Source organism: Panthera uncia, assembly GCF_023721935.1.
Source record: "Panthera uncia isolate 11264 chromosome A1 unlocalized genomic scaffold, Puncia_PCG_1.0 HiC_scaffold_17, whole genome shotgun sequence".
In the NCBI taxonomy this organism is placed as follows: domain Eukaryota; kingdom Metazoa; phylum Chordata; class Mammalia; order Carnivora; family Felidae; genus Panthera; species Panthera uncia.
The window spans coordinates 6,456,871-6,481,957 of NW_026057577.1; the positions used below are offsets into that span (position 1 = coordinate 6,456,871).

The 25,087-nt window shown below is 37.6% G+C and overlaps 1 protein-coding gene and 1 pseudogene across 3 annotated transcripts in view; one reads left to right on the plus strand and one right to left on the minus strand.

Moving 5' to 3' along the window:
- Positions 1–25,087, minus strand: part of CNOT6 (CCR4-NOT transcription complex subunit 6) — a 76,838-nt gene that overhangs the window by 25,206 nt on the left and 26,545 nt on the right. Inside the window, exon 1 of one of the 3 annotated variants that reach the window (XM_049648358.1) lies at positions 10,073–11,278. The exons of the other annotated variants lie outside the window; for them this stretch is intronic. Within the exon in view, the coding sequence (XP_049504315.1) occupies positions 10,073–10,160 (88 nt within the window). The 5' untranslated portion in view covers positions 10,161–11,278. Of the gene's footprint in view, positions 1–10,072; positions 11,279–25,087 lie in introns of those variants that run through there. 3 annotated transcript variants of the gene reach the window in all.
- On the plus strand, positions 15,203–16,685 carry LOC125934810 (factor in the germline alpha-like; annotated as a pseudogene).

A 25,087-nucleotide genomic window follows, 5' to 3' on the forward strand; every position in this document is an offset into this window, starting at 1 on the left:
GGAAAGGATTAATATGGTGTTGTCTACAATTTGGTCCCTGGATCAAATAACATTTAGATGTTTCAATGAATAATAATCTATCTTTCAAAACATTGTGAGGAAGGGTTTAACAGGAGAAAGCTTACCTATTCTAGGACAACGTACTGCTATGATTAGGTTATAAGCTCTACTTAGCAAACTAAAAAAATCTGTGTTTAAAATGCATCATTGTTTTTTAAGAGCACAACAGCTAAGACTATCCTTTAAGGTTGCCTCAGCTATGACACGAAAGAAAGATATGAATGATTTATAGTAATGATAAATCTAGTATGTCACCACGATTAATTTGGATACGCAAAAAAAAAAATCAAATCCTCTCTCGGAGGCTGTTCCTATCTATACTCTAGAAAACAAGAATTCTGCCTGCAAACAAAAGGTAAACCATATATTCTCAGCTTAACAAAGTTTTAAGACCAGTGTACTCAAGTAATAACTGCATCAAGAATCATATAACTAAACAAAAGCTGTACTGAATAATTTACAAGCAAAAACACTTGCCCAGAAACATCAAAGATATGAAGTCATAATCAAACAGTAATAGACCCCGGGTTCAGTAACCAAGAAAGTAATCTCTTTAAATGTAACATTAAATCAGTACTTTGGTACTTCTTGGTAAGATGACAATCATTTCTACAATCCATCTAAGAACTTTCCTCCAATCTCTTTAATGGTCTAAGATCTACTCTGAGACAGAATGAAACAAACAGATGTAATGGAAATACACTAGTCTTTAAGAACTGATTTTCTATTGGCTGAAAAAGCAATCTTAAGATTTCTAATCAAGGTGGAGTAACAGAGACCAAATTTACTATCCTACCTGAACAACTACCACACCAGACAATATATTTGAATCAACAAATTTCAGCGATTAGACTTCAACCAGTGCAGAACAGTGATCCCCAAATGATCACAAACAAGGCAGGCCTTACAACTGTCTCAGCTTCCTGGACTGCAAAGGTAGGAGATCCCAAGGGCAGCACAGTGATCTCCCCCAAGTTCTGGAGCAGGGAAGCCAAGATGACCAGAATTTACAAAGGCAGAGATAGTACCAGAGAGGAAGAGATAAACAAAGAAGTCTGGAGATGGGAAAAAGTTCCCCCTCAAGTTTTCAGCTAAGTATTGATCAGTATAAACATGTGAGAAATTGCCTGAGCCAGAAGGAAAAACACCCAAAAGAAGTAAAAACAATCCCTACATTTACACAGAACTGAAGCTAGCTAGTGTTGCCAACTACCAGAAGGAAATGTATCATAACTCACAAGGTGCTGGACTTATTAGTGGTATAAAATCAGGGGCACCTGGGTGGCTCAGTTGGTTAGACGTCCAACTTTGGCTCAGGTCATGATCTCACGGTCCATGAGTTCGAGCCCCGCATCAGGCTCTGTGCTGACAGCTCAGGGCCCGGAGCCTGCTTCGGATTCTGTGTCTCCCTCTCTCTCTGCCCCTCACCCACTCGTGCTCTGTCTCTCTCTCTCTCTCTCTCTCTCTCTCTCTCTCTCTCTCAAAAATAAATAAAAACATTAAAAAAAAAAAATCAGCCCTAAAGATTGCTCTGGTCTCACCTAAAAAGTTTAAGAGCAAGCCTCAAAAGAACTAAACTGTTTCTGAGTAACCTAACTGTATCCCAAAATAAAGTTCAATACTGGTTATAGGAATACAAAAATATGCATTGCCCAACAGGGCAAAATTCACAATACAGCAACAAAACTACTCAAAATGAAAAGAGAGAAAAATACTAGAAAAAAACACATGCATGGGCACCTGCATGGCACAGTTGGTTAAGCATCCGACTCCCGATTTTGGCTCAGGTCATGATCTCACAGTCTGTGAGACCAAGCCTCACCTCAGGCTCTGCGCTAGCCTACTTTGGATTCTCTCTCTGTCCCGCCCCCACTCGTGCTCTCCCTCTCTCTTTCTCTCTCTCTCAAAATGAATAAACATTAAAAAAAATCACGTCCATGAACTCTTGGGCAACTTTAAACAACCTAATATATATGTAATTGGAGTCCTCAAAATAGGGGAGTTGGGGACAGAAAAAAATATCTTAGGAAATAAACCCAAAAGATAACCAGATATCCACATGTTTTAACTTTTAGGAGTTAAACCTTTACCTTACACCATATACAAAAACTGACTCAAAAACTTTTGGAAGAAAACAGAGGCATTTACCTTCAAGACCTGAGATTATGCAATGGTTTGTTAGATAGGACACTAACAGCATAAGCAACAAAAAATATGTTAATCTGTACTTCACCAAAATTAAAACCTTTTGTGCCTCAAAGATCACCATCAACAAAGTGAAAAGTGTGTTCACACAGGAGAAACTATCTGAAAGTCATAAATTTAATAAGATATTTGTATCTAGAATATATAAAGAACTGATACAACTCAGTAAGAAAAGACAAATAATTCAATTTATAAGTGGGCAAAGAACAGGCACTTCTCCAAAGAAGATACACAAGTGGCCAACAAGCACTTGAAAAGATGCTCATTATCACCAGCCATCAGAGAAAGGCAAATCAAAAACAACGATACGCTACTTCATACCCACTAAGATGACTATAATAAAAAAGACAGAGTATTGGCAAGGAGTAGAGAAACTAGAACCTTCACATACTGCTGGTGGAAATGTAAACTAACGAAGCCACTTTGGAAAATAGTATGGCAGTTCCTCAAAAAGGTTATACAAGTTACCACATGAGCCAGCAATTCATTCCGATGAATATGCCCAAAAGAAAGAAAAACACGTGTCCATACAAAAACTTAAATGCTCACTGCAGAATTATCAAGAGTCAAGAAACAGAAACAATCCAAATGTCTGTCAACAGATAAATAAAATGTGGTGTATTCAAACATATGAAATATTAATACATATTAAAGCACGATTGAACCTTAAAAATAATTCGCTGAATGGAAAAAGCTAGTGACCACACATTACATAATTCCATTTATTTGAAATGTCCAGGAGAGTAACAAATCCATTCAGACAGAAAAAAGATTAACACTTTCAAGGTCTGGCTAGCTGAGGTGAAATGAAAGCTAATATGTATCGCGTTTCTTTTGGAGGCAATGAAAATGTTGTCAAAACTAACTGTGGTAATGAGTGCACAACTCTGTGAATATACAAAACCACTGAATGTGCATTTAAGTGGATGAATTATGTGAATTATATCTTGGGCTATCACCAAAAAGAAAAAAAAGAAGACAATGAAGAGATGCAAAAAATTTTCTACTTTTCATGAAAACTATAAACCTAGACACAAAAAGCTCAATTAACCCCCAAGTATATGAAAACTCCACGAAGAATAAAAAAGAAAACTACAGGAAGGCACATCTTAATCAAATGGCTTAAAACAAATGATAAACAGAAAATCTTAAAAGCTGCCAAAGGAAAAATAATTACACAGAGAAACAAAGATAAAATGTCTGCAGACTTTTACTTGTGAACAGTACGAGAGAGAAGACAAGCAGAGCAAAATCTTTAATATACTGAAAGAAAATAAATACTATGAACCTAGCAACCCAATAAAAATACCTTTCAAAAAAGAAGACAAGTTAGAAGATGAAAAGAGCTACAGAGATGGATGGTAGAGACGGCTGAACAACATTATGAGTGTTGTTTTTTTTTTTTTTTTAATTAAGTGTATTTTAAGAGAGAACGAGCACAAGCAGGGTAGGGGCAGAAAGAGAGGGGGGAGACAGGGAGGGGGGCGGAGAGAGAGAGAGAATATCCCAAAAAGGCTCCACACTGTCAGCGTAGAACCTGATGCAGGGCTTGCACTCATGAGCCTTGAGACCATGACCTGAGCTGAAACCAAGGAGGACGCTTAACTGAGTCACCCAGGTACTCCTGAACATATCTGACAAAAACCTTCCCACAAAGAAAATTCTTGAACCAGAAAGGCTCATTGGTGAATACAACCAAATATTTAAGGAATAACTATAACAATTCTACACAAACTGATCCAAAAACATGAAAGCAAGAAGATCCTTTCGAACTCATTCTATGTGGCCAACATCATTCTGATACCAAAACCAGATAAAACTAGTACCAAAAAAACTACAAATCAAATCCTTCATGAACAAAAATGCAAATTTTAACAAAATTTTAACAAATCAAATTCAACAATAGATTAAAAAGATAATGACCAAGTAAGACTTGCACTAGCAAATTCAAGGTTTGTTAAACATTCAAAATAATTTTTCAAAAAACTTTTTCTTAGAAAAGAAAATCATATACACAGATGTAAAAAAGCATATGACAAATCAACACTTAAAAATCAGCATTTAATCAAATCAAATCCTGATTTTAAAAAAAAAAGCTTGCTTGTAAGCTAAGAACAGAACTTCCTAAATCTTGAAGAAGGGTATGTATAAGAAGGTTAGTGGTAAGGGAATGAACACTTTCCTCCTGAGATCAGAAACAAAGCAAGATATGTCCACTATCACCACTCCCAATCAAAATTATGCTGGAAGTTTTAGCCTATGCAATAAGAAAAAAAGTCGAAAGAAGTAGTCATGGTTATCTGCAAATGGCACAATCATCATGTAAAATCCTAAGAATCTACAAAAATACCACCAATAAATGAGTTTAGCAAGGTTGTAGGATAAAGTATCAATATACAAAATATCTACTGTATTTTTATATACAGCAATGCATAATCAGAAACATATTTACAATAACATTTACATTAGTACCAAATTACAAAGTAGAGGAAAATATGACAAAAATATGTGTAGGACCAATATATTAAAAACTACAAAACACCCTGAAAGAAAGTAAAGAAGTCCTAAAGAAGCAGAGATATATACAGTGTTCACAGATCAGAAGATTTAATGTTGTTAAGATATTAGATCTCCCCCAAATTGGTTTAGAGTCAACACAATCACCATCAAAATACCAGCATGTCTGAAACTGGCAAATGGATTCTAAATTTTGCATGGAAATTTAAAGGCCTTATAAAATTCAAAACAACTTTGAAAAAGAAGCTGGAAGACTAAAACTACCTGATTTTAGAAATTATATAAAGAACTCTCAAAACTCAGTAATAACAATCCAATTTTCAAAACAGGAAAAACATCTAAATAGACACTTCACCAAAGAAGACATACAACTGGTAGATAATCATATGAAAAAATGCTCAACATCAGCATCATTAGGGAAATGAAAATTAAAACCGCAATGAGATACCACTACAAACCCAGAAGAGTGGCTAAAATTAAAAAGACTTGACAAGTGTTGGTGAGGATATGGATCAAAGATATGTAGTAAGAATGTAAAATGAGACAACCTCTTTGCAAAATAGTTTGAGGTTTTTATTTTAATTTTTTTTTTTAACGTTTATTTATTTTTGAGACAGAGAGAGATTGAGCATGAACAGGGGAGGGGCGGAGAGAGAGGGAGACACAGAATCGGAAGCAGGCTCCAGGCTCCGAGCCATCAGCCTGGAGCCCGACGCGGGGCTCGAACTCACGGACCGTGAGATCGTGACCTGAGTTGAAGTCGGACGCTTAACCAACTGAGCCACCCAGGCACCCCCTAGTTTGAGGTTTTTAAAAAGTTAAACCTTACCTACCTTATGATCAATTTCATTCTTAGGTATTTGCCCAAGAAAAATGAAAGTTATATCCTCTATAAAGAAGTGTACATAAAGCTTTATTTGTAGAAATTATCAAATATTTTCATCAACAAAGAAATGGATAAATAAATGCTGGCATATACAAATAATAGGATACTACTCAGTAATAAAAAGTATGAACTATTAAAAATCAACTGCATGGATGAATATCAAAATAAGTAGCAAAACTAAACAACAACAACAAAAAGTACATACTGTATTACTTCTTTTAAATAAAAATTCTACAAAACGTAAACCAATCCTATGGTTAAAGAAAACAGAACAGCGATTACCTGGGATTGGGGGAAGGGACAGAGAAATGAAGAAGGTAGAGAAAGGAATGACAAATTCAGGGGAATGACAGATATGTCCCTCGAATGTGGTGATGGTTTCAAGGATGTATAGATGTCCAAATATATCACATTATTCACTTTGCATACATGCTGATTATTACATGTCAACTTAAATCAATACAGCTATGCAATAAAATCTATCTTGGTCTAAGAAAGTATTTTTCCTTACTGTGTAATAATTACAGTAGAAACTACATCATTTCCTATTTGTAAAACAAATTTATTTACTTTTCAGTTCATAAAACTAAAGCACACAGCTAATATTCAATATAAATAAATAAAGCACTTAAAATATCACAAACTACTTATTGGGTACATGTCTTAACATATGTTTCAGCCTCAAGATAACACTTAACAAAAAAAGGTAGAAGGGCTTGAGAAATACATTTTTATACTTCAACTTAATAGGAAGGATACAAAATTAATTCTCAAGAAAGTAGGCAGAAAGAAAACCAAGAAGAAAGGATGAGGGGCTGGGTGGCTCAGTTGGTTAAGCATCCAACTCTTCGTTTTGGCTCAGGTCATGATCTCATGGTTTGTGGGTTCAGACTCTGCACTGGACTCTGCACTGACAGTGCAGGGCCTGCTTGGGATTCTCTCTCTATTCCTGTCTCTCTGCCCCCACTCCTGTCTCTCTCTCAAAAATAAACATTAAAAAAAAATTTTAATCAAGTATAAGGAGTCATGTATTAAATAAATAAATCATACAAGATTTAAGGGAGAGGGAAAGGAGGAATCAGATCTCTACCATACACAGATAAGTAACACAAATAAATTTCTAAATGGCAAAAAACCAGAAAAGTAATGGAAGAGATTATTTCTAAACATAAACCCAAGATTCCAAAAACTGTCAGGTTTGAGTACATTAAAATTTAAAACCTCTCTAATGTGGAGATGCCAACAAGTACAGCAGCCAAAGAGATAATATTCAGGAACACCCAGGTGGCTCAGTCAGGTAAGCATCCAACTCTTGATTTCGCCTCAGGTCATGATCTCGCGGTTGTGAGACTGAGCCCCACATAAGGCTCCGTGCACAGATCTGCAAAGGGCTCCACGCTGGACATGGAGCCTGCTTCAGATTCTATCCCTCTCCCTCAGCCACTCCCTGCATGAGTGCCCGCTCTCTCTCTTAAAAAAACAAAAACAAAAACAAAAAAAACAAAAACAAAAACAAAGAGAGAGATAACATTCATTTATTCGGTCAACTTTCAGTGACTAGTATGCTGGTGTGGGGACAGAACAGTAAATATAAAGTCCTCAAGAAAAAAGGGTTAGTTATAAAAAAATGTTTATTTCAACAATAAAACATATGCAAATTTAAACAAAGAATTCACTTCTACTTATGCAAATAACAAAATAAGATTAGTATCCAATATTCACAAGGCTAAGAGGGTTGAGACACCTTCATTAATTATGGGGAAAAACACAACTATATTTTGAAACCAATCCTGAAATAGCTACTAAAAATTTTAAATGTGAATATCCTTTGCCCCATCACAATTCCTCAATTAGATTAAAACTCTACTGGTAGAACTATGTAACCTAAGAAATTAAGGTTCCTAATTTTTGAGAATAAAAGAGAGTCACCTTTTGAAATTCTGAGGATATTTACTTCTCCATAAAATTGTACATTCCTCTGCATCCAAAAATGTGCATTCAATTTTAAGCAGCTTTGTGGCTTGAGAAATGCTGAGATTATCCTGACCTAAATTAAGAGCTGTGTTTTGAGAAGTAATTTCATTCTAACATATCCAGAATCCTTTATTTGTTAAATACTAAGAGACAGGGGGAATCTAACTAGTGTTCCCTCAAATCAGAGGGGCGATTAGCAAACTCTAGGGACCAGGTATAATTAACATCCCTATGAAGAAATCAAAATTGCTACCTCTACATTTGCAGATTTAGAGAAAGCAAGGAAGAAAACATCTTGACTTGAATCTTTAAAACTGACATTTTAGAAGAAAAGGGAATTATACTTATCTCCATTATTCCCAGATTCTGTATCTATGAATTCCCCTATCCCCTCCAGTTTACTTGTAACTCCAAATGCAATTCTTGTATTTCTGTTACACTCATTCATAAACATGCACAGAGAAGCAAAAAACTGTAGTCACCCAGAACAGTTCCCAGATGAGGTCCAACAAGGTAACACTCTGGCTTCTTGCTCCACTTTTCACAATGTGAACAAGTGTCTTCTTCATAATTTAGTGCTATATTTGTTTCTGCATATTTGTTTTTTGCGTATTTGTGCTTTTTGTGGGTGAATTTGAGGTTTTAAATGGCCCCAAAGTATGGGGCTGAAATGCCAGCTGCAAGGCTGTGAGGTGTCTAGTGTTTGAGCTAAGTTTCCCTCAGGCATTCGTTAGTGTCCAAGAGTTCAAGGTTAATGAGTTGACAATATACATTAAATAAGGTGTCTTTAAACATAAACACACATAAAACAAGCTTATGTATTGACTAGTTGATGAAAAGTGTTGTGACTAGAGGTTCACAGGAACCTAACCATGTATCTCCTCTCGGAGCAATGCTTCAGTACTTGCTAATTCCATGCTCAAGGTGACCATATAGAGCATAACTACTGTGAATAACAAGAATCCACTGTAACTGGAAACGGTGGCCATTTGAAATTTTCCCCACTCGCAACTCCTGGTGAAGTTAAAGACCAGGATTTCGGGGTCACGGTAAGGTAAACTTCACAAAAGGAAGAGGATTGTGCTGTGAGAATGGCAAATTGGATTAAGAAGAAGAAGAAGAGAGACCTGATTAAATTACATGAAGGGCACTAAGGAGAACATTTGGCAGATTAAATCCATTGATAGTGCTTAATTTAAAAATAGCAAAGTTGATGGGGAAGGAAACGGCCTTAACAGGGCATGTGAGTTAACAAATGGCAGTTTCAATCCGTGAAGGAAAACACATCTGCAAAGGTACCCTCATCAAACTTTGGTGGGAAAGAATTCAGGTCTTAAATGCAAGGAAAGAATGTCGCTTGTTCAAATTAAAGAGATCTAGTTTAAGTAAAAGAAGATTAGGCCTGGAGGTAAAAAGCCTAGAACCTGAGAATGCAAAGACTGAGACGAGTATTAGGAAAAAGGCAAAAGAACAAAGAAAGGTAAGAATATCAGGCTTAAAACAGAATGACAGTGGAGGTGGTGTGATGCAGATGAAGAAAGGGCTGAACTCAGGTAAGGGGACTCACAACAGTCTGTGCTCTACCACTAAGGAGCTCCACCATCTGGTTAACTGACCTTAATAAAAGGAAATGTTTGTTGCAAAGCTCAGTCAGTAACATCTGAACCAGTTACACCTTTTGCACTTTTCTAACTTCATTTTTTAAAGATTTTATTTTTAAGTAATCTCCACACCCAACATGGGGCTTGAACTCACAACTTCAAGATCAAGAGTCAAATGACTGAGCCAGCTAGGTGCCCTGTTAATAAATTTATTTTTATTATTATTTAAAAAAATTTTTTTAACGTTTATTTATTTCTGAGACAGAGAGAGACAGAGCATGAGTGGGGGAGGGGCAGAGAGAGAGGGAGATACAGAATCAGAAGCAAGCTCCAGGTTCTGAGCTGTCAGCACAGAGCCCGATGCAGGGCTTGAACTCACAAACCGTGAGATCATGACCTGAGCCGAAGTCGGTCGCTCAACCGAGCCACCCAGGCGCCCCTAATAAATTTATTTTTAAATGAACATGCTTATTATATAATTCAACACTGTTTAAAAATACCAAATCCCATCACCTGGTGTAACTACCATTATATCACATTCGTGTTAATATAAAAAAAAAAAAACAAACAGGAAACAAAATTAAACTATACATGATTCCTTAATGTGATTTAAAAAAAAAAAAGAAAAAAATTAAAAAATGATGGAACCATAGAACTTTTGTTTGCTATAAAAGATTTTCTAAAACTGATCTAAGATTAACAGAGATTCTAAACATTAAAGGTTACAAATCTTAGTTTTAACTGCATGTTTTGCTTTTGAACTTGATTGCCTACAATGAAAGTGAAATAGACCATCATTGTACATTTCCCCCATCCACTCATTACATACTTTTTCTATCAAAAGCTTGTATCATCTCCAAGGAAGATAAGTAAATGGTCAATAAATACATGCAAAGATGCTCGATTTCATGAACCATCAAGGAAACCCTAATCAAAGCCACAATACTTCTTTCATGCCCACTAAGATGGCTAAATCAAAAAGACATATGTAACAATTGTTGCCAAGGAGTGGAGAAATTGTAACCCTTGTACAAGGCAGTTTAGAATGTAGAATGATGCAGAAACTTTCAGAACAGTCTGTCAGTTACTCAAAAAGTTAAACATTACCATATGATCTAGTAATTCCACTCCTAAGTACCTACCTGACAGAAATGAAAATGCCCACAAAGAAACTTGTACACAAATGTTCACAGCAGTATTATTCTTAGAGCCAAAAAGTAGAAACAATCTGTGATGCTTTGATTTACAACAAAAAATATACATTTGATCTTCATCTCTGTTTCCAGAATGGAGCTCCTAAAATCCTTGGAATTTCTGAAGTGATTAAAACAGTAAAGGTGTCTTTTATTACAGGTGCTCCTTTCAAGGACACCAGAGTTTAACCTTAAATGAGGTGACTTTTTTAATGCCCCCATAAATGGGGACTTGTTGCCAGGGACACCAAGCAGGATTAGAGAATTGAAATTTTCAGTCCCCACCAGCCCCCATCCCCAACCACCAGGGAGAAGAGAGGGGGGAGAAGTTGTATCAATCACCAGATTTAATCGACCGTGCCTAATGAAGCCTCTGAGGGAATCTGTTAACTATGGAGTTCTGAGCTTTCAAGAGTAGGGAACACAGGGAGGTATGGGGAAGGCGAGGGGTCTGGAAAGAGCATGGAAGTTTCTTACCTGTTCCCTACACCTTGCTCTATGGGATCTCTTCCATTGGCTGTTCCTGAGTTTTTATAATAAGCCAGTAATCTAGTAAATAAACTCTTCTCCTGGTTCTGTGAGCTGATAATAGCAAATTAATTAAACCCAAGGAGAGGATGATCCTGGGAACCTCTGGATTTGTAGCTCCTCAACTGAAAGCACAAGATAACCTGGACTTGTGACTAGTGTCTGAAGTTGAGGGGAGCAGTTCCATGGGACTGAACCCTTAACTTGTGGTACCCAACACTAGTGTCAGAATTGAGTTCTGTGACACCCAGCTGAGGTGGTGTCACAGAATTGCTTTAAGTGTAGAAAACCGGCACATCCAGTGTTGAAGTAAAGTAGTATTGTAGTAGAGTACTGAGAGTAGGCAAGACACACAGGAGTGTGTTTTTACACAGATAAATACAATGATATCCACACATGGAACATTATTCAGCCACTAAAAGGAATGAAGTACTAATACGTGCTACAACACAGATGAATCTTGAAAACATTATCCTAAGTATTAAGAAGGCAGTCACAAAGACCACAAGAAAATGTTTGGAACAGGCAAATCTATAGATGTAGAAAATAAACTACTGGCTACCTAGGGCTAGGGGACCGGAAGGAAATGGGAAGTGACTGCTAATGAGTATAGGGTTTCTTTTGGGGTGCTAAAAATGTTTTAAAAGTGAATGTGATAATGGTTGCACACCTGTGAATAAACGAAAACCCACTGACTGTGCACTTTAATGAATTATAGGATATGTGAATTATATCTCAATAAAACAGTTACATAAAACAGTTTATAGCATAACAGAGAACAAAGCACAAAATAACATATGCAAAACAATTTGCATGTATACAATAATTAGATGGAAAAGTAACAGAAGATTCTATTCATAAGAAGAACCAGAAGGTAAAATACCTATGAATAAATCTACCAAGAAGTATATAGGACTTCTACAAAAAAAACAAATGGAAAGACATCCTATAGGGAAGCCTGGGTGGCTAAGTTGATTAAGCATCCGACTTCAGGTCATATTACAGTTTGTGAGTTTGAGACCCACATTAGGCACTGCACTGATAGCTCAGAGCCTGGAGCCTGCTTCAGATTCTGTGTCTCCCTCTCTTTCTGCCCCTCCCTGCTTGTGCTCTCTTTCTCTCTCAAAAATAAATAAGCAAACATTAAAAAAAAAAAAAAAGTATCCTACAAATCACCCTAATTTATAAAACAACATGATCATGATAAAAATGCCAGGACCAGATAAGTTGATTCTGAATTTCATTATTGAAAAAAGTTGCCAACTATCATCTGTCAAAACTATAAACACATATACCCTTTTGACCTACATATACATTAGAAAGGATGCAAAACAATCTACAAGGTTATTCACTGTAGCAGTGGTTTGTCATAGACTGACCATCAATATAGTACTACTTAAATAAGTTACAGGGGTGCCTTGAGCCCTTCATCGGGCTACACACATGGAGCCTACTTGAGATTCTTTCTTTCTCTCTCTGGAAAATGGGAAGGGAGAGGGAGGGAAGGAGGGAGAGGGAAGGAGGGAGAGGGAAGGAGGGAGAGGGAAGGAGGGAGAGGGAAGGAGGGAGAGGGAAGGAGGGAAGGAGGGAAGGAGGGAGAGGGAAGGAGGGAAGGAGGGAGAGGGAAGGAGGGAAAGAGGGGGAGGGAAGGAGGGAGAGGGAAGGAGGGAGGAAAAATTACAGTGATAAGAGAACTATCTATTATTTAGAATCTCTCCACAGTACAATGTTACATGGGAAAAAAAGCAAAGTGCAGAAATTTGTACATAATATACTATCTTTTGAATTAAAAATAAGGTGTAGGGGCACCTGGGTGGCTCGGTTGGTTAAGTGTCCGACTTCAGTTCAGGTCATGATCTTACAGTTTGTAGGTTTGAGCTCTGCGTTGGGCTCTGTGCTGACAGCTCAGAGCCTGAAGCCTGCTTCAGATTCTGTGTCTCCCTCTTTCTATGCCTCTCCCCTGCTCATGTTCTGTCTCTCTCTCAGAGATATTTAATGAATACACATTTAAAAAAATTTTTTTTAAATATGATGTGGAATAAGAAACTATATTTGTATTTACATATGTATGGAAGGACTCCAGAGGTGTATAAAAGAAACTAATAACCCTGTATATGAATGCATACGTGTGTGCATGCTGGGAGGTATAACGGGAAAAGGGGAATGAAAGGGAGACTTCCACTGTATACTTTATATTCTCCATGTCCCCTTTTCCTGTGATGTCCTTAACTCCACTTTCCCCTGGCTAATATCATTAACTCAATAGTCAGCTATTCTAGGATGTTTTCCCTGATCCTGCCAAGCTGGCTAAGACCGTCTTAAAGAAAAGATAATAGGTCAAGCTTTCTGTCCTGTATTTATCATGGTTTTATAATTATCTTCTTGTGGGAGTCTTCTATAGCCTGTAAGATTCCTGAAACCTTATGTTTCATCACCTTCCACATCAGAAGTCTCAGAGTAAATGAATAACATGTAAGTGATTTCCAGTAAGTTAGTGATGGCCTCAAAACTAGTATTGTGCATGTCCTGCCTCCACTTGAGTTTCCCTCCTCTCTTGTTTACCTGTCCCCAGTCTAGACTTCCCTAGAGTAGACATCAGGGTCACCGAGAGGGTGGACAGCTGCACAAGCTGTTAACATTCTGAAACCTACTTGACTCTGGAGTTACACTTACCACAATTACCGAAAAGAGCTAAATGTAATACTATCTTTAAAAAATTCAGAAGAACTTGGGACACCTAGGTGGCTTTGTCAATAAAGCTCCAACTTCAGCTCAGGTCATGATCTAACAGTTCATGAGTTCGAGCCCCATGCCGAGCTCTCTCTGCTGTCAGTGCAGCCTGCTTTGGATCCTCTGTTCCCTCTCTCTCTGCCCCCCACCCTCACTCATGCATGCTTTCTCTCTCTCTCTCTCTCAAATATAAACATTAAAAAAAAAAAAATCATACTGGCACAAAAACAGGCACTCAGACCAATGGAACAGAATACAGAACCCAAAAATAGACTCACAAACATATGGCCAACTAATCTTTGACAAAGCAGGAAAGAATATCCAATGGAATAGACAGTCTCTTCAGTAAGTGGTGGTGGAAAAGCTGGCCAGTGACATGGAGAAAAATGAACCTGGACCACTTTCTTCCCCATACACAAAAATAAACTCAAAATGGATGAAAGACCTCAATGTGAGACAGGAAGCCATCAAAATCCTCGAGGAGAAAGCAGGCAAAAATCTCTTTGATCTTTGCTGCAGCAATTTCTTACTCAACACGTCTCTGGAGGCAAGGGAAACAGAAGCAAAAATGAACTACTGGGACCACATCAAAATAAAAGGCTTCTGCACAGCAAAGGAAATAATCAGCAAAATGAAAAGGCAACCGACAGAATGGGAGAAGATATTTGCAAATGACATATCAGATAAAGGGTTAGTATCCAAAATCTATAAAGAACTTAGCGCACTCAACACCCAAAAAACAAATAATCCAGTGAAGAAATTGGCAAAAGACATGAACAGACACTTCTCCAAAGAAGACATCCAGATGGCCAACTGACACATGAAAATGTTCAACATCACTCATCATTAGGGAAATACAAATCAAAACCACAATGAGATCCCACCTCACCCCTGTCAGAATGGCTCACATTAACAACTCAGGCAACAAGAGATGTTGGCGAGGATGTGGAGAAAGAGGATCTCTTTTGTACTGCTGGTGGGAATGCAAACTGGTGCAGCCACTCTGGAAAACAATATGAAGGTTCCTCAAAAAATTAAAAATAGAACTACCCTACAATCCAGCAATTGCACTACTAGGTATTTATCCAAGGGATACAGGTGTGCTGTTTCAAAGGGACATATGCACCCCAATGTTTCTAGCAGCACTATCAACAATAGCCAAAGTATGGAAAGAGCCTAAATGTTCATCGATGTATGAATGGATAAAGAAGATGCATGTATGTGTGTGTGTGTGTGTGTGTATGTATGTACACACACACACACACACACACACACACACACACACACACACACACACTATGGAGTATTACTCGGCAATCAAAAAGAATGAAATCTTGCCATTTGCAACTACGTGGATGGAACTAGAGGGTACTATGCTAAGTGAAATTAGTCAGAGAAAGACAAATATCATAGGACTTCACTCATATGAGGAATTTAAGATACAAAACAGATGAACACAAGGGAAGGGAAGCAAAAGTAATATAAAAACAGGGAGGGGGAGAAAACATAAAAGACTCTTAAATATGGAGAACAGACGGTTACTAGAGGGGTTGTGGGAGGGGGGATGTGGGCTAAATGGGTATGGGGCATTAAGGAATCTGCTCCGGAAATCACTGTTGCACTATACGCTAACTTGGATGTTAATTTTAAAAAATAAAAAAAAAAGAAAATCAGAAGAACCTGATCCAGAATTTGAGCGACATGGTCTACCACTCTCCATGGAAAAACATGAAGAAAGCTTACTCAAACTAGACTCAAACTCAACTGAAGCCTTCAAAATGTCAGAAAGTGTCACAAACTAGAAAAGGCTAATGTGTGACCCTACAGCTAAAGGCACCTGATTTATAGATCATTTAAAAACTACCAAGGAGGACCCCCCACCCTCCATGGCCCCTGCACCCACTCTCGCTCAGCAGGCAAAGGTGCTGGAGGACATGCTGTGGGAGCAGTCTGAGCCGCTGCCCTAGCTGGCCACCATCTGCCAGTTCAAGTGGTTACCTCCAACTGGTGCTGGAGCAGGAGCACGTGGCCAACACCAAAGAGTATGAGCGGATAAAAAAATCTGAACTTTGGTTTTGCCAAACTGAAGGCACTTGTGCTATTTCTTCCCCAGAGTAGGAAGCATAGCAAAGCTGATATCCTTAAAGGTGCAACTGAATACATGTAAGTTCCCAGTGATATTTTCAAAAGAGCCAAAGATTCAGAAGAAAATCCAGATCACCAGAACTATAGCAACAATACTTCTGAACCACATATATCCTTGGCTAGAAATCTATCAAGAAACAACACCCAATATGCCAGCTGTATTGTGGGCTTGAAGAATGAGGAGGAAAGGCCCGGGGCAGATGGTAGCAGTGGTGAGTCAGCATACACTTAGTCGCCAGAGCATGATGTCTAGTACTGGAGAGATCTCCCCAACCAGGAGTTTGGACAGATTCTTAGAAGTGGAAGTCCTGAGTCACAGGCTTCCCCAAGTATGCGAAGTAAAAAGGCCAGACCAGGCCTACCTCCTAGAGACACATGCAGTCTTGAAAGTTTAAAAAAAAAAAAAGACTCCCAAGGAGTCCAGACCTAAGTTCCTATATCCTGGAAGGTTCCTTAGTGTGACTCTGGTCAGTATCTCTCTCCCTACCTGCACTGCTGCCTCAAGGGCCTGGAACAAGTACCTGTTCTGGGCTACAGATGTACCTCAAAAGCAGGCAGTCACAGTGCTGCCACAACACAATGGAAGAACAAGAGGAACATGAAAGTTGTTTGTTATCTGCAGATTCTTTACGTAGAATTTAAAAATGTGTATATATCTGAATTTCAGCTTCCTGTAACAACAAAATAATTTGCTGTTGACCAACCACCCTACTGAAGGAAAGAAAAACTAGATGAAAACTGGGTACAAAACACAAAAATGAATTTGAAAGCACCAGAGAACTACCAAGGCAGCAAAGAGATAAGAGACAAAGAGCTCAGAAGAGAAGTACCAGGTAGGACAGGTCCCACATTACCTTTGGCAAAATATGCAGAATCACAAGCAGCTAAGGCAAGTAGATGAGGCAAAAGCAGAGAGGCTGAGGTGCTAAGCAAAGCTTTAATCCCTCTTCCACCGCTGGGGAAACAACACAGGAATTCGGGAACCATCACAGAAGACCCTGCTAAATCATCAAGATTCTAGTTAGGATCTATAAATGGGGGGGGGGGGGTGCCTGGATGGCTCAGGTGGTTAAGCTCAGGTCATGATCTCACAATTTGTGAGTTCAAGCCCCGCATAGGGCTCCCATGCTGACAGCGCAGAGCCTGCTTGGGACTCTCTCTCTCCTGCTATCTCTTTCTGCCCCTCCCCTGCTCATGCTCATACTTTCTCTCAAAAATAAATAAATAAACTTAAAAAAAAAAAAAGAAGATCTATAAATGTAGTAAGTATGACCTGCAATAAGCCAACCCAATGAACACCACACAAAAGGAGATAAATCCTTGATTAGATTATGGTCAGCCGTTCCTACCGTGACTACCTGCCCAAGGACAAAAGTAAATCCACCCGTAAGGAAAAAGAACACCATCCAGACTATCAAATTATTCTACCATTTCATACAATTTCCAGAACTCAATGAAAATCACCAAAATGGGGTGACTGGGTGGCTCAAGTAAGTGTCTGACTCTTCATTTTGGCTCAGGTCATGATCTCACAGCTATGAGATCAAGCTCTGCAGCAGGATTCACGTGGAGCCTCCTTAAGATTCTCTCTCTGCCCCTCCCCCGCTCATGTGCATAGGCACACTCTCTCCCTCTTTCTGAAAGAAAGAAAGAGAGAGAGAGAGAGAGAGAGAGAGAGAGAGAGAAAGAAGAAAGAAAATTACCAAAGTATTGAAAACCAAAAGAAAAAGAAAAACAACAAAACAGAACTCCCAGGAGATTTGGATATTGGAGTTATCAGACACAATCTTAAAAAAAAACTATGATGGGGGCACCGGGGGGCTTGGCTGGTTGAGCAATCAACTTCAGCTCAGGTCATAACCTTGCAGTTCATAGGTCTGAGCCCTACATCAGACTCCCTGCTGTCAGCACAGAGCCCACTTTGGAGCCTCTGTCCTCCTCTGCCCCTCTCCCACTTGCACTGTCTCAAAAATAAACAAACATTGAAAAAAAAAAAAAAACCTATGATGGACTTGCATTTTAGGCAAGAAAGAGTGACACATACTAGATTTACCCTCCTACATAAAACAACTAAAAACCAAACAAATATATGAAAAATTGAGTTTCAGACATTAGACATCAAGTAGCATGGGACAATAATCATTGACAGATGGGACATAGACAAGGTGAGCCTTTGTGACAGTTGTGCCTGGATGGCTTCCTTAGAGTGGTGTGGGGAGATGGAACCGAAGTGGAGTCTGGTGGTCTATGTGAATTGAGATGAAGCTGTCAGTCCAGGGACATCAAGGTGGCTACAGTTCACAGGGCAAAGTGCCAGAGAGAGCTACACAGATAGAAAGCTCTAAAGATCTGAAGATCCTCCTGAGTCTTCAGCTGAGTAATGATCGGCAAATGCATATGAACAGAATCTGAGACCAGAGATGGGGGAGGACAAACAGAAAAGGGCAGAGGAAACAAACCTTAGATAGATCACACAGGACCAGGAATAGTTTGTGTTCCCATCAGATGGAAAATTTCGTAATTCAGAGAATTTAGAAAGGTAGTACTTAAAGCAGACCTTGAGAAAAATCAAACTGTTTCCAAATAATTCAACTGCATCCCAGAACAAAGCTCAGGAGTATTTATAGGAGTACAAAACCATCAAGCACCCAAAAAAGTAAAATTCACAATGCAATGTGACTAATACAAAACTACCAGACATGCAAAAGGAGAGAAACAAAAAGAGCAATGGGTAGAGGGAAAGTGAAAAGGAATCATAACCAATCCAATCTATTGGATTGGTATCCAATACTGGTATCCAATATTGGTATCCAATAACCAATCCAATCTATCTAAAAAGATAGAATTAGCAAATAAGGACATTAAAAGTTATTTTAACTGTATTACATACCCTCAAAAAGGTAGAGGCAAAATGTTAAGTAAAGGCATGGAAGATTAAAAAAAAAACAACACACTTTTAACTTCTAGTTATGAAAAATACACTATTACTGGATGAGATTAACAGCAAATTAGATATTGTAAAGATTAATGAAATTAAAGACAGCAATAAAAACTGTCTAAAAGAAAAAAAGGAACAAATTCATAAACAGGATTAGTGAGCTATAAGGCAACTTCAAGATACAAGTACAGTAAAACCTTGGATTCTGAGTAACTTTTTCTCTTAGTGTTCCACAAGTAAACATTTCTTTTAAAAAAAATTTTTTTTAAATGTTTATTCATTTTTTGAGAGAGAAGAGAGACAGAGCATGAGTGGGAGAGGGGCAGAGAGAAAGAGGGAGACACAGAATCCAAAGCAGGCTCCAGGATCTGAGCTATCAGCACAGAGCCTGACATGGCACCCAAACTCATGAACCACAAGTTCATGACCTAGCCGAAGTCAGATGCTTAACTGACTGAGCCACCCAGGTGCACCGATGAGTAAACATTTCTAGCACATTTTAACTTGAAAAACGAGCCATGTCTTGCAATAAGAGTAGTATATGACACTGAACGTCACATGATCACAACTGAGCCAATGATTCTTCTTTCTCTCTCTCATTGCAGGATTGTGGGTGATCCTCTCCCATGGCTGTGGTGCTTGCAGAAATCAGTGATTTCTTTTAGAATGTTGGAAGGGCACTAGTGTATTTTTTGTCACTTCAAAGCACCCATGGACAGTCCTTTTCCACAAAAGAGTAAGCTTAGGAATTCTTTGCTTCATTCTAGGTCAGGCTGCCTGCAGGGACCCTTTCCTCTGTCTTACTGCCAGGTACATTAACTACAGTATATAACAAGAGTTTATTAATACTATACTGTAGTAAACATCCATGAGAGCACATACAATGGCTCCCATGCAGAAAAAGGTTGAAAAGAAAGGCTGTAAGGAGATGATTACAGTGGAAGTTAAGAAGAAAATCATGGAGGGACGCCTTGGGTGGCTCAGCCAGTTGAGCGACCAACTTCAGCTCAGGTCATGATCTCACGGTTTGTGAGTTTGAGCCCCACATCAGGTTCTGTGCTGAAAGCTCAGAGCCTGGAGCCTGCTTCTGATTCTGTGTCTCCCTCTCTCTCTGCCCCTCCCCCACTCATGCTCTGTCTCTGTCTCAGAAATAAACATTTAAAACAAAAAAAAGAAAATCATCCAGAAGCATGAATGAGGTATGAGGGTGGCCGAAATTGAAAGATTTTGTAAGAAGTCTACATGTGCATCTCATCTGTAGAGAAGGAGGAGAAAAGGCGGAGGAATCCCTCACTTCAAATGAGATTAGGGAGATGTGTAAAATGTGGGAAACAGTCCAAAATTTTGTAAAAAAGCACCACCTGAATAAGGCTGTGGCAGTGCAAGTGATGAATCTGTTTCACGATAATACAATATTCCATTTCTGAGAAATCCTCAATGACAAAAGCCAAGTGTCATTGGATAGGTTCCTTGTTAAAGCTGCACCAAAAGAAAAAGATTCCATTGAGCCAATAAATAACAGTGATTCCGTTAGGGATACTGGAAGTCGTCCTACACAATAACCCTCCTCTCTCATCTACCTCACATCAGTCATGAAGGTTTTCAAAGGTAAGTGCAGGTTAATTTGTTTATTTTTCTTTATAATTTTGTATTTTCTTTATTATTTTGTATTATATTACAGTATTGTAGTCATTTTTATATGCATATTTTTGGTTGTGGAACAAATCATCTGAGTTTCCATTATTTCTTATGTGGAAATTTGCTTTGATAGACAAGTGCTTTCTTTGGATTACATGAATGTTTCTGGAACGAATTATACTCACAAACCAAGGTTTTACTGTAACTATATTCCAAAAAAGGTGGGGAGTGGAGGGGAGAATATAAAAAATTACTTAAAGAGTAGCCTAAACTCTTTCAAATTTTCTGAAAACTATTAACCTACAGATCCAAGAGGTTCAACAAAACCTAAGCACAAGAAAAAAAAAGACACCAAAGTACATCATAATCACATTGCTTAAAACCAGTAATAAAGAAAAAATCTTAAAGCAGCCACAGAAAAGGGACATACATAAAAGAGGCAAGGGTAAGAACAACAGCAGACTGCTCATCAAAAACAATGCAAGCACAAAGATGGAACAGGATCTTTAAAGTACTTCAAGATGAAAACTGTTAACCCAGAATTCTATACCCAGAAAAATTATCTTACAAAAAAGAAGGCAAAATAAAAAGACTTTTCAAACATGAAACCTGAACAAACCAGCAAGCATACCTCCACCACAGGAAATACTAAGGGGAAGTCCTTCAATCAGACAGAAAATGAGAACAGAAAAAACTTGCCTATACACAAAGAATCAAGAACACTGGAAATAGTAAGTACATGGATAAATAAAAACAACTTTTCCTAATACTTCAGTGTTTAAAGCAAAAATAACAATATATTGTGAGATTTATAACACATATAAGGAAAATATATGACAGCAACAGCACAAACACCAGGAGAAAAGAAACAAGCAGACTGTTAAAACTCTCATACTAAATATGAAGTAACAGAATATAACTTGATATACTTTATATTATTAACCCTAAAGAATTAGACATTATTAAACAAAGAATTATAGCTTACTAGTCAACAAGGAGATAAAATGCAATTTTACAAAAAATACTGAGTTAATTCAACATGAAAAAGGCAACAAAAAAAGATTATGAAAATGGAAAATAAATCACATGACAACAGATTTAAGCCCAACTAAAAGAACTGAAAAGAGAGAAACCAGCTAGTATCCACTGGAAGCACTGGAAGCACATCTGAGAACATCATCACAACTGGGAGGAGTTTAGTGCAACTCAATTATGAGAGCAAAGTGTCCACAATAAGTCAAAAAAGCAGTCTGGACCCCAGGAATTCCAAAAACTGGCCAGCCAAGGCCCCCCACTGGGGGGGGGGCAGGGGGGACACGGACACTCTCTAAAAATGAGAGCAGGGAACAGAATCAGAAAGTTTCACTCTGCAAAAACCAGAAGAGGAAGCTCTAAAGTTAGAAAAACAATCCTGAATTACACCTTCTAAAAGTTCAGAAAAATGAAGTTTAAATAAAAATGAACAGAAAAGTTATATGGTCAAATCTCATAGAAGCTATTAAGTTTTTTTAAAAGTTACCAGAATAACTAAACTCCCTATGGACAAGGAAAGCATACCACAAACATGCTCAAAAAACTACTTATAATTTCAAACGGAGCTAAAAATTTGACATTAAGAAATGATAAAAAAAACATAAATAAGAATTAGAAAAACTCAGTAAAGGAAAACTAAACTACCAAGAACTTAATGATGAATAACCACAAAAAGAGTATGCTTTTACAAAAAGAGGAAATTTTTAAAAATCACAAATAAATGAAGAACTAAGGGTTCAGAATCAATTGTTTTGTTATACACCAGCAATGAACAATTGGAATTTGACATTAAAAACAGCAATACCATTAGCACCCCAAAAATGAAATACAGTAAAATCTTGATTTGTGAGCATAATTTGTTCCAGAAACATGCTTATAATCCAAAGCATTCGTATATCAGTGAATTTCAAGAACCCTTGGCTCAGCTGTGATCATGTGAGATTCGGCATCACGAAGGACTCATATTGCAAGCCACTGCTCATTTATCAAGTTAAAATTTATTAGAAATGTTTGTTCATCTTGCAGAACACTCACAGAACAAGTTACTCACAAAGGTTTTACTGTACTTATATACAGATCTAATAAAATATACACATGACCTGTATGAGGAAAACTAAAACTGTGATGAAAGAAATCAAAGAATTAAATAAATGGTAGATATTCCATGTTCAGCAATAGGAAGATTAAATATTATCAAGATGTCAGCTCTTCTCAACTTGACCTATAGATTCAATGCAATCTCAACTGAAAGTACAGCAAGTTATTTTGCAGATGTTGACAAACTAATTTTAAAGCCTTATATGCAGAGGCAAAAGATCACAAAATAATCAACACAAAATTGAAGGAGAAGAAGCTGGAGGATTGATGCTAGCTGCCTTCAAGACTTACTCTAAAGCTACAATCATCAAGACAGTGTGGTACTGGCAAAAGAATAGACAGAACAACAGAACCCCAATACATTCATACAGTCAATTGATCTTTGACAAAAGAACAAAGGCAATACAATGGAGAAAAGTTTTTCCAACAGATGCGCAGGAGTAACTGGATATCCACAAGCAAAAAAAAAAAAAGTAGATACCTCACACTCTTTATAAAAATGAATTCAAAATGGATCACAGACTTAAATGTAAAACACAAAACCATAAAAATCCTAGAAGATAGCACAGAAGAAAATCTATTGTGATTTGGGTTTGCAATGACTTTTTAGCTATAACACCAAAAGCACAATCCATGAAAGAAATAATAAGCTGGACTTCATTAGAATTAATAACTTCTGTTCTGTGAAAGCCACTGTCAAGAGAATGAAAAAACAGGTCATAGACCGGGAGAAGGCATTTGCAAAGACCTATTTGGTAAAGGACTGTCAATCAAATACACAAAGAACTCTTAAAACTCAACAATAAGGAAACAACCCAATTTAAAACTGGGCAAAAGAGGGCACCTAGGTGGCTCAGTTAAGTTAAACATCCAACTTTGCCTCAGGTCATGATCTCATGGTTCATTAATTCAAGCCCCACATTGGGCTCTGTTCTGAGAGTGGAGACCCCACTTCGGATCCTCTGTCTCCCTCTCTCTCTGCCTCTCTCCGACTAGTGCTCACTCTCTCTCTCAAAAATAAACATTAAAAGATTTTTTTAGCATATAAGCATAAGAAAAGTTATGCTCTTAATCATATGTCATCAGGGAAATGAAAATTAAAAATAGTAACAATGAGATACCACCACACATACCATTTAGAATGGTCAACATACAGAACACTGACAACATCAAATGCTGGAAAGGATGTGGAGCAATAGGAAGTCTCATTCATTGCTAGTGGGAATGCAAAATGATATAGACATTTTGGAAGAGTTTAGCAGTTTCTTACAAAACTAAACATATTCTTACCATATGATCCAGCAATTGTACTCCCTGGCATTTACCCAAAGGAGTTGAAAACTTACATCCACACAAAAACCTGCACATGGATGTTTATAGCAGCTTTATTCGTAACTGCCAAAACTTGGAACAACAAAGATGTCCTTCCGTAGATGAACAGATAAATAAACTGTAGTAAACCCAGACAATGGAATATTATTTAGCACTAAAAAGAAATGAACTATCAAGCCATGAAAAGACATGGAGGAACTTAAATGCATATTATTAAGTGAAAGAAGCCAATCTTTAAGGCTACATACATACTACATGATTCCAACTATGTGACATTCTGGAAAAGGCAAAACTATGGAGGCAGTAAAAAGATCACAGGTTGCCAGGGTTCAAGGAGAGGGAAAGGAGGATGAATTGGCAGTGCACCAAAGTCTTTTAGAGCAGTAAAAATATTCTCTATGACTCATAATGGTGGATACACTCCATTATATATTTGTCTAGACCCGTAAAATGTACAACACCAAGAGTGAACCCTAATGTAAAGTATGGACTTTTTGGTGATCACATGTCACTGCAAGTTCATCAACTGTAATAAATGCATAATTCTGGTAGAGGATGTTGATAGTCAGGAGGTGGAGGGAGTCGTGCACTATACTTTGTCAAATGTGCTGTGAACCTAAAACAGCTCTAAAAATTAAAGTCATTAAAAAAACAAAAATCTAGATCAGTGGCTGCCAGGGGCTGGAAGTCAGGAGGTCTGCTTAAAAAAGGTGCATGGGGAAGTTTTCTGGGGGTGATAAAGCTCATATTGTAACTGTGGTCGTGGTTATACAACTGTGTATTTATTTTAAAAGCTGTACAACAGTAAAGTGAATTTTACGGTATTTTTATTTTACTGTAAATTATACCTTAATTTTTTTAAGTTTTAAAAATGATTCAAGAGACCAATATGCAAATTCAGAGAATAAATCTCTGAAAAAACACAAAGGAATTGGAATAAAAAAATATTATCCAAACTATACTGAAATGGTTTTCTTTAAAAATAATGTATAGTTTGAAATTTTTTTTCTTTATATACTGTACTTGAGAATATCAAGATAGAACAACCAACACCAAGATATATTCCAGTAAAATTACAGGTAAAAAAAAAAAAAAAATCCTTTGGGTATCTAGGCAAAAAGAGCAACTAACTAATAAAAGAAAGAAAATTATACTGGCATCAAGGCCATAGCAAAACTGAAGTAACATACATAAAATATTTAAAGAAAAA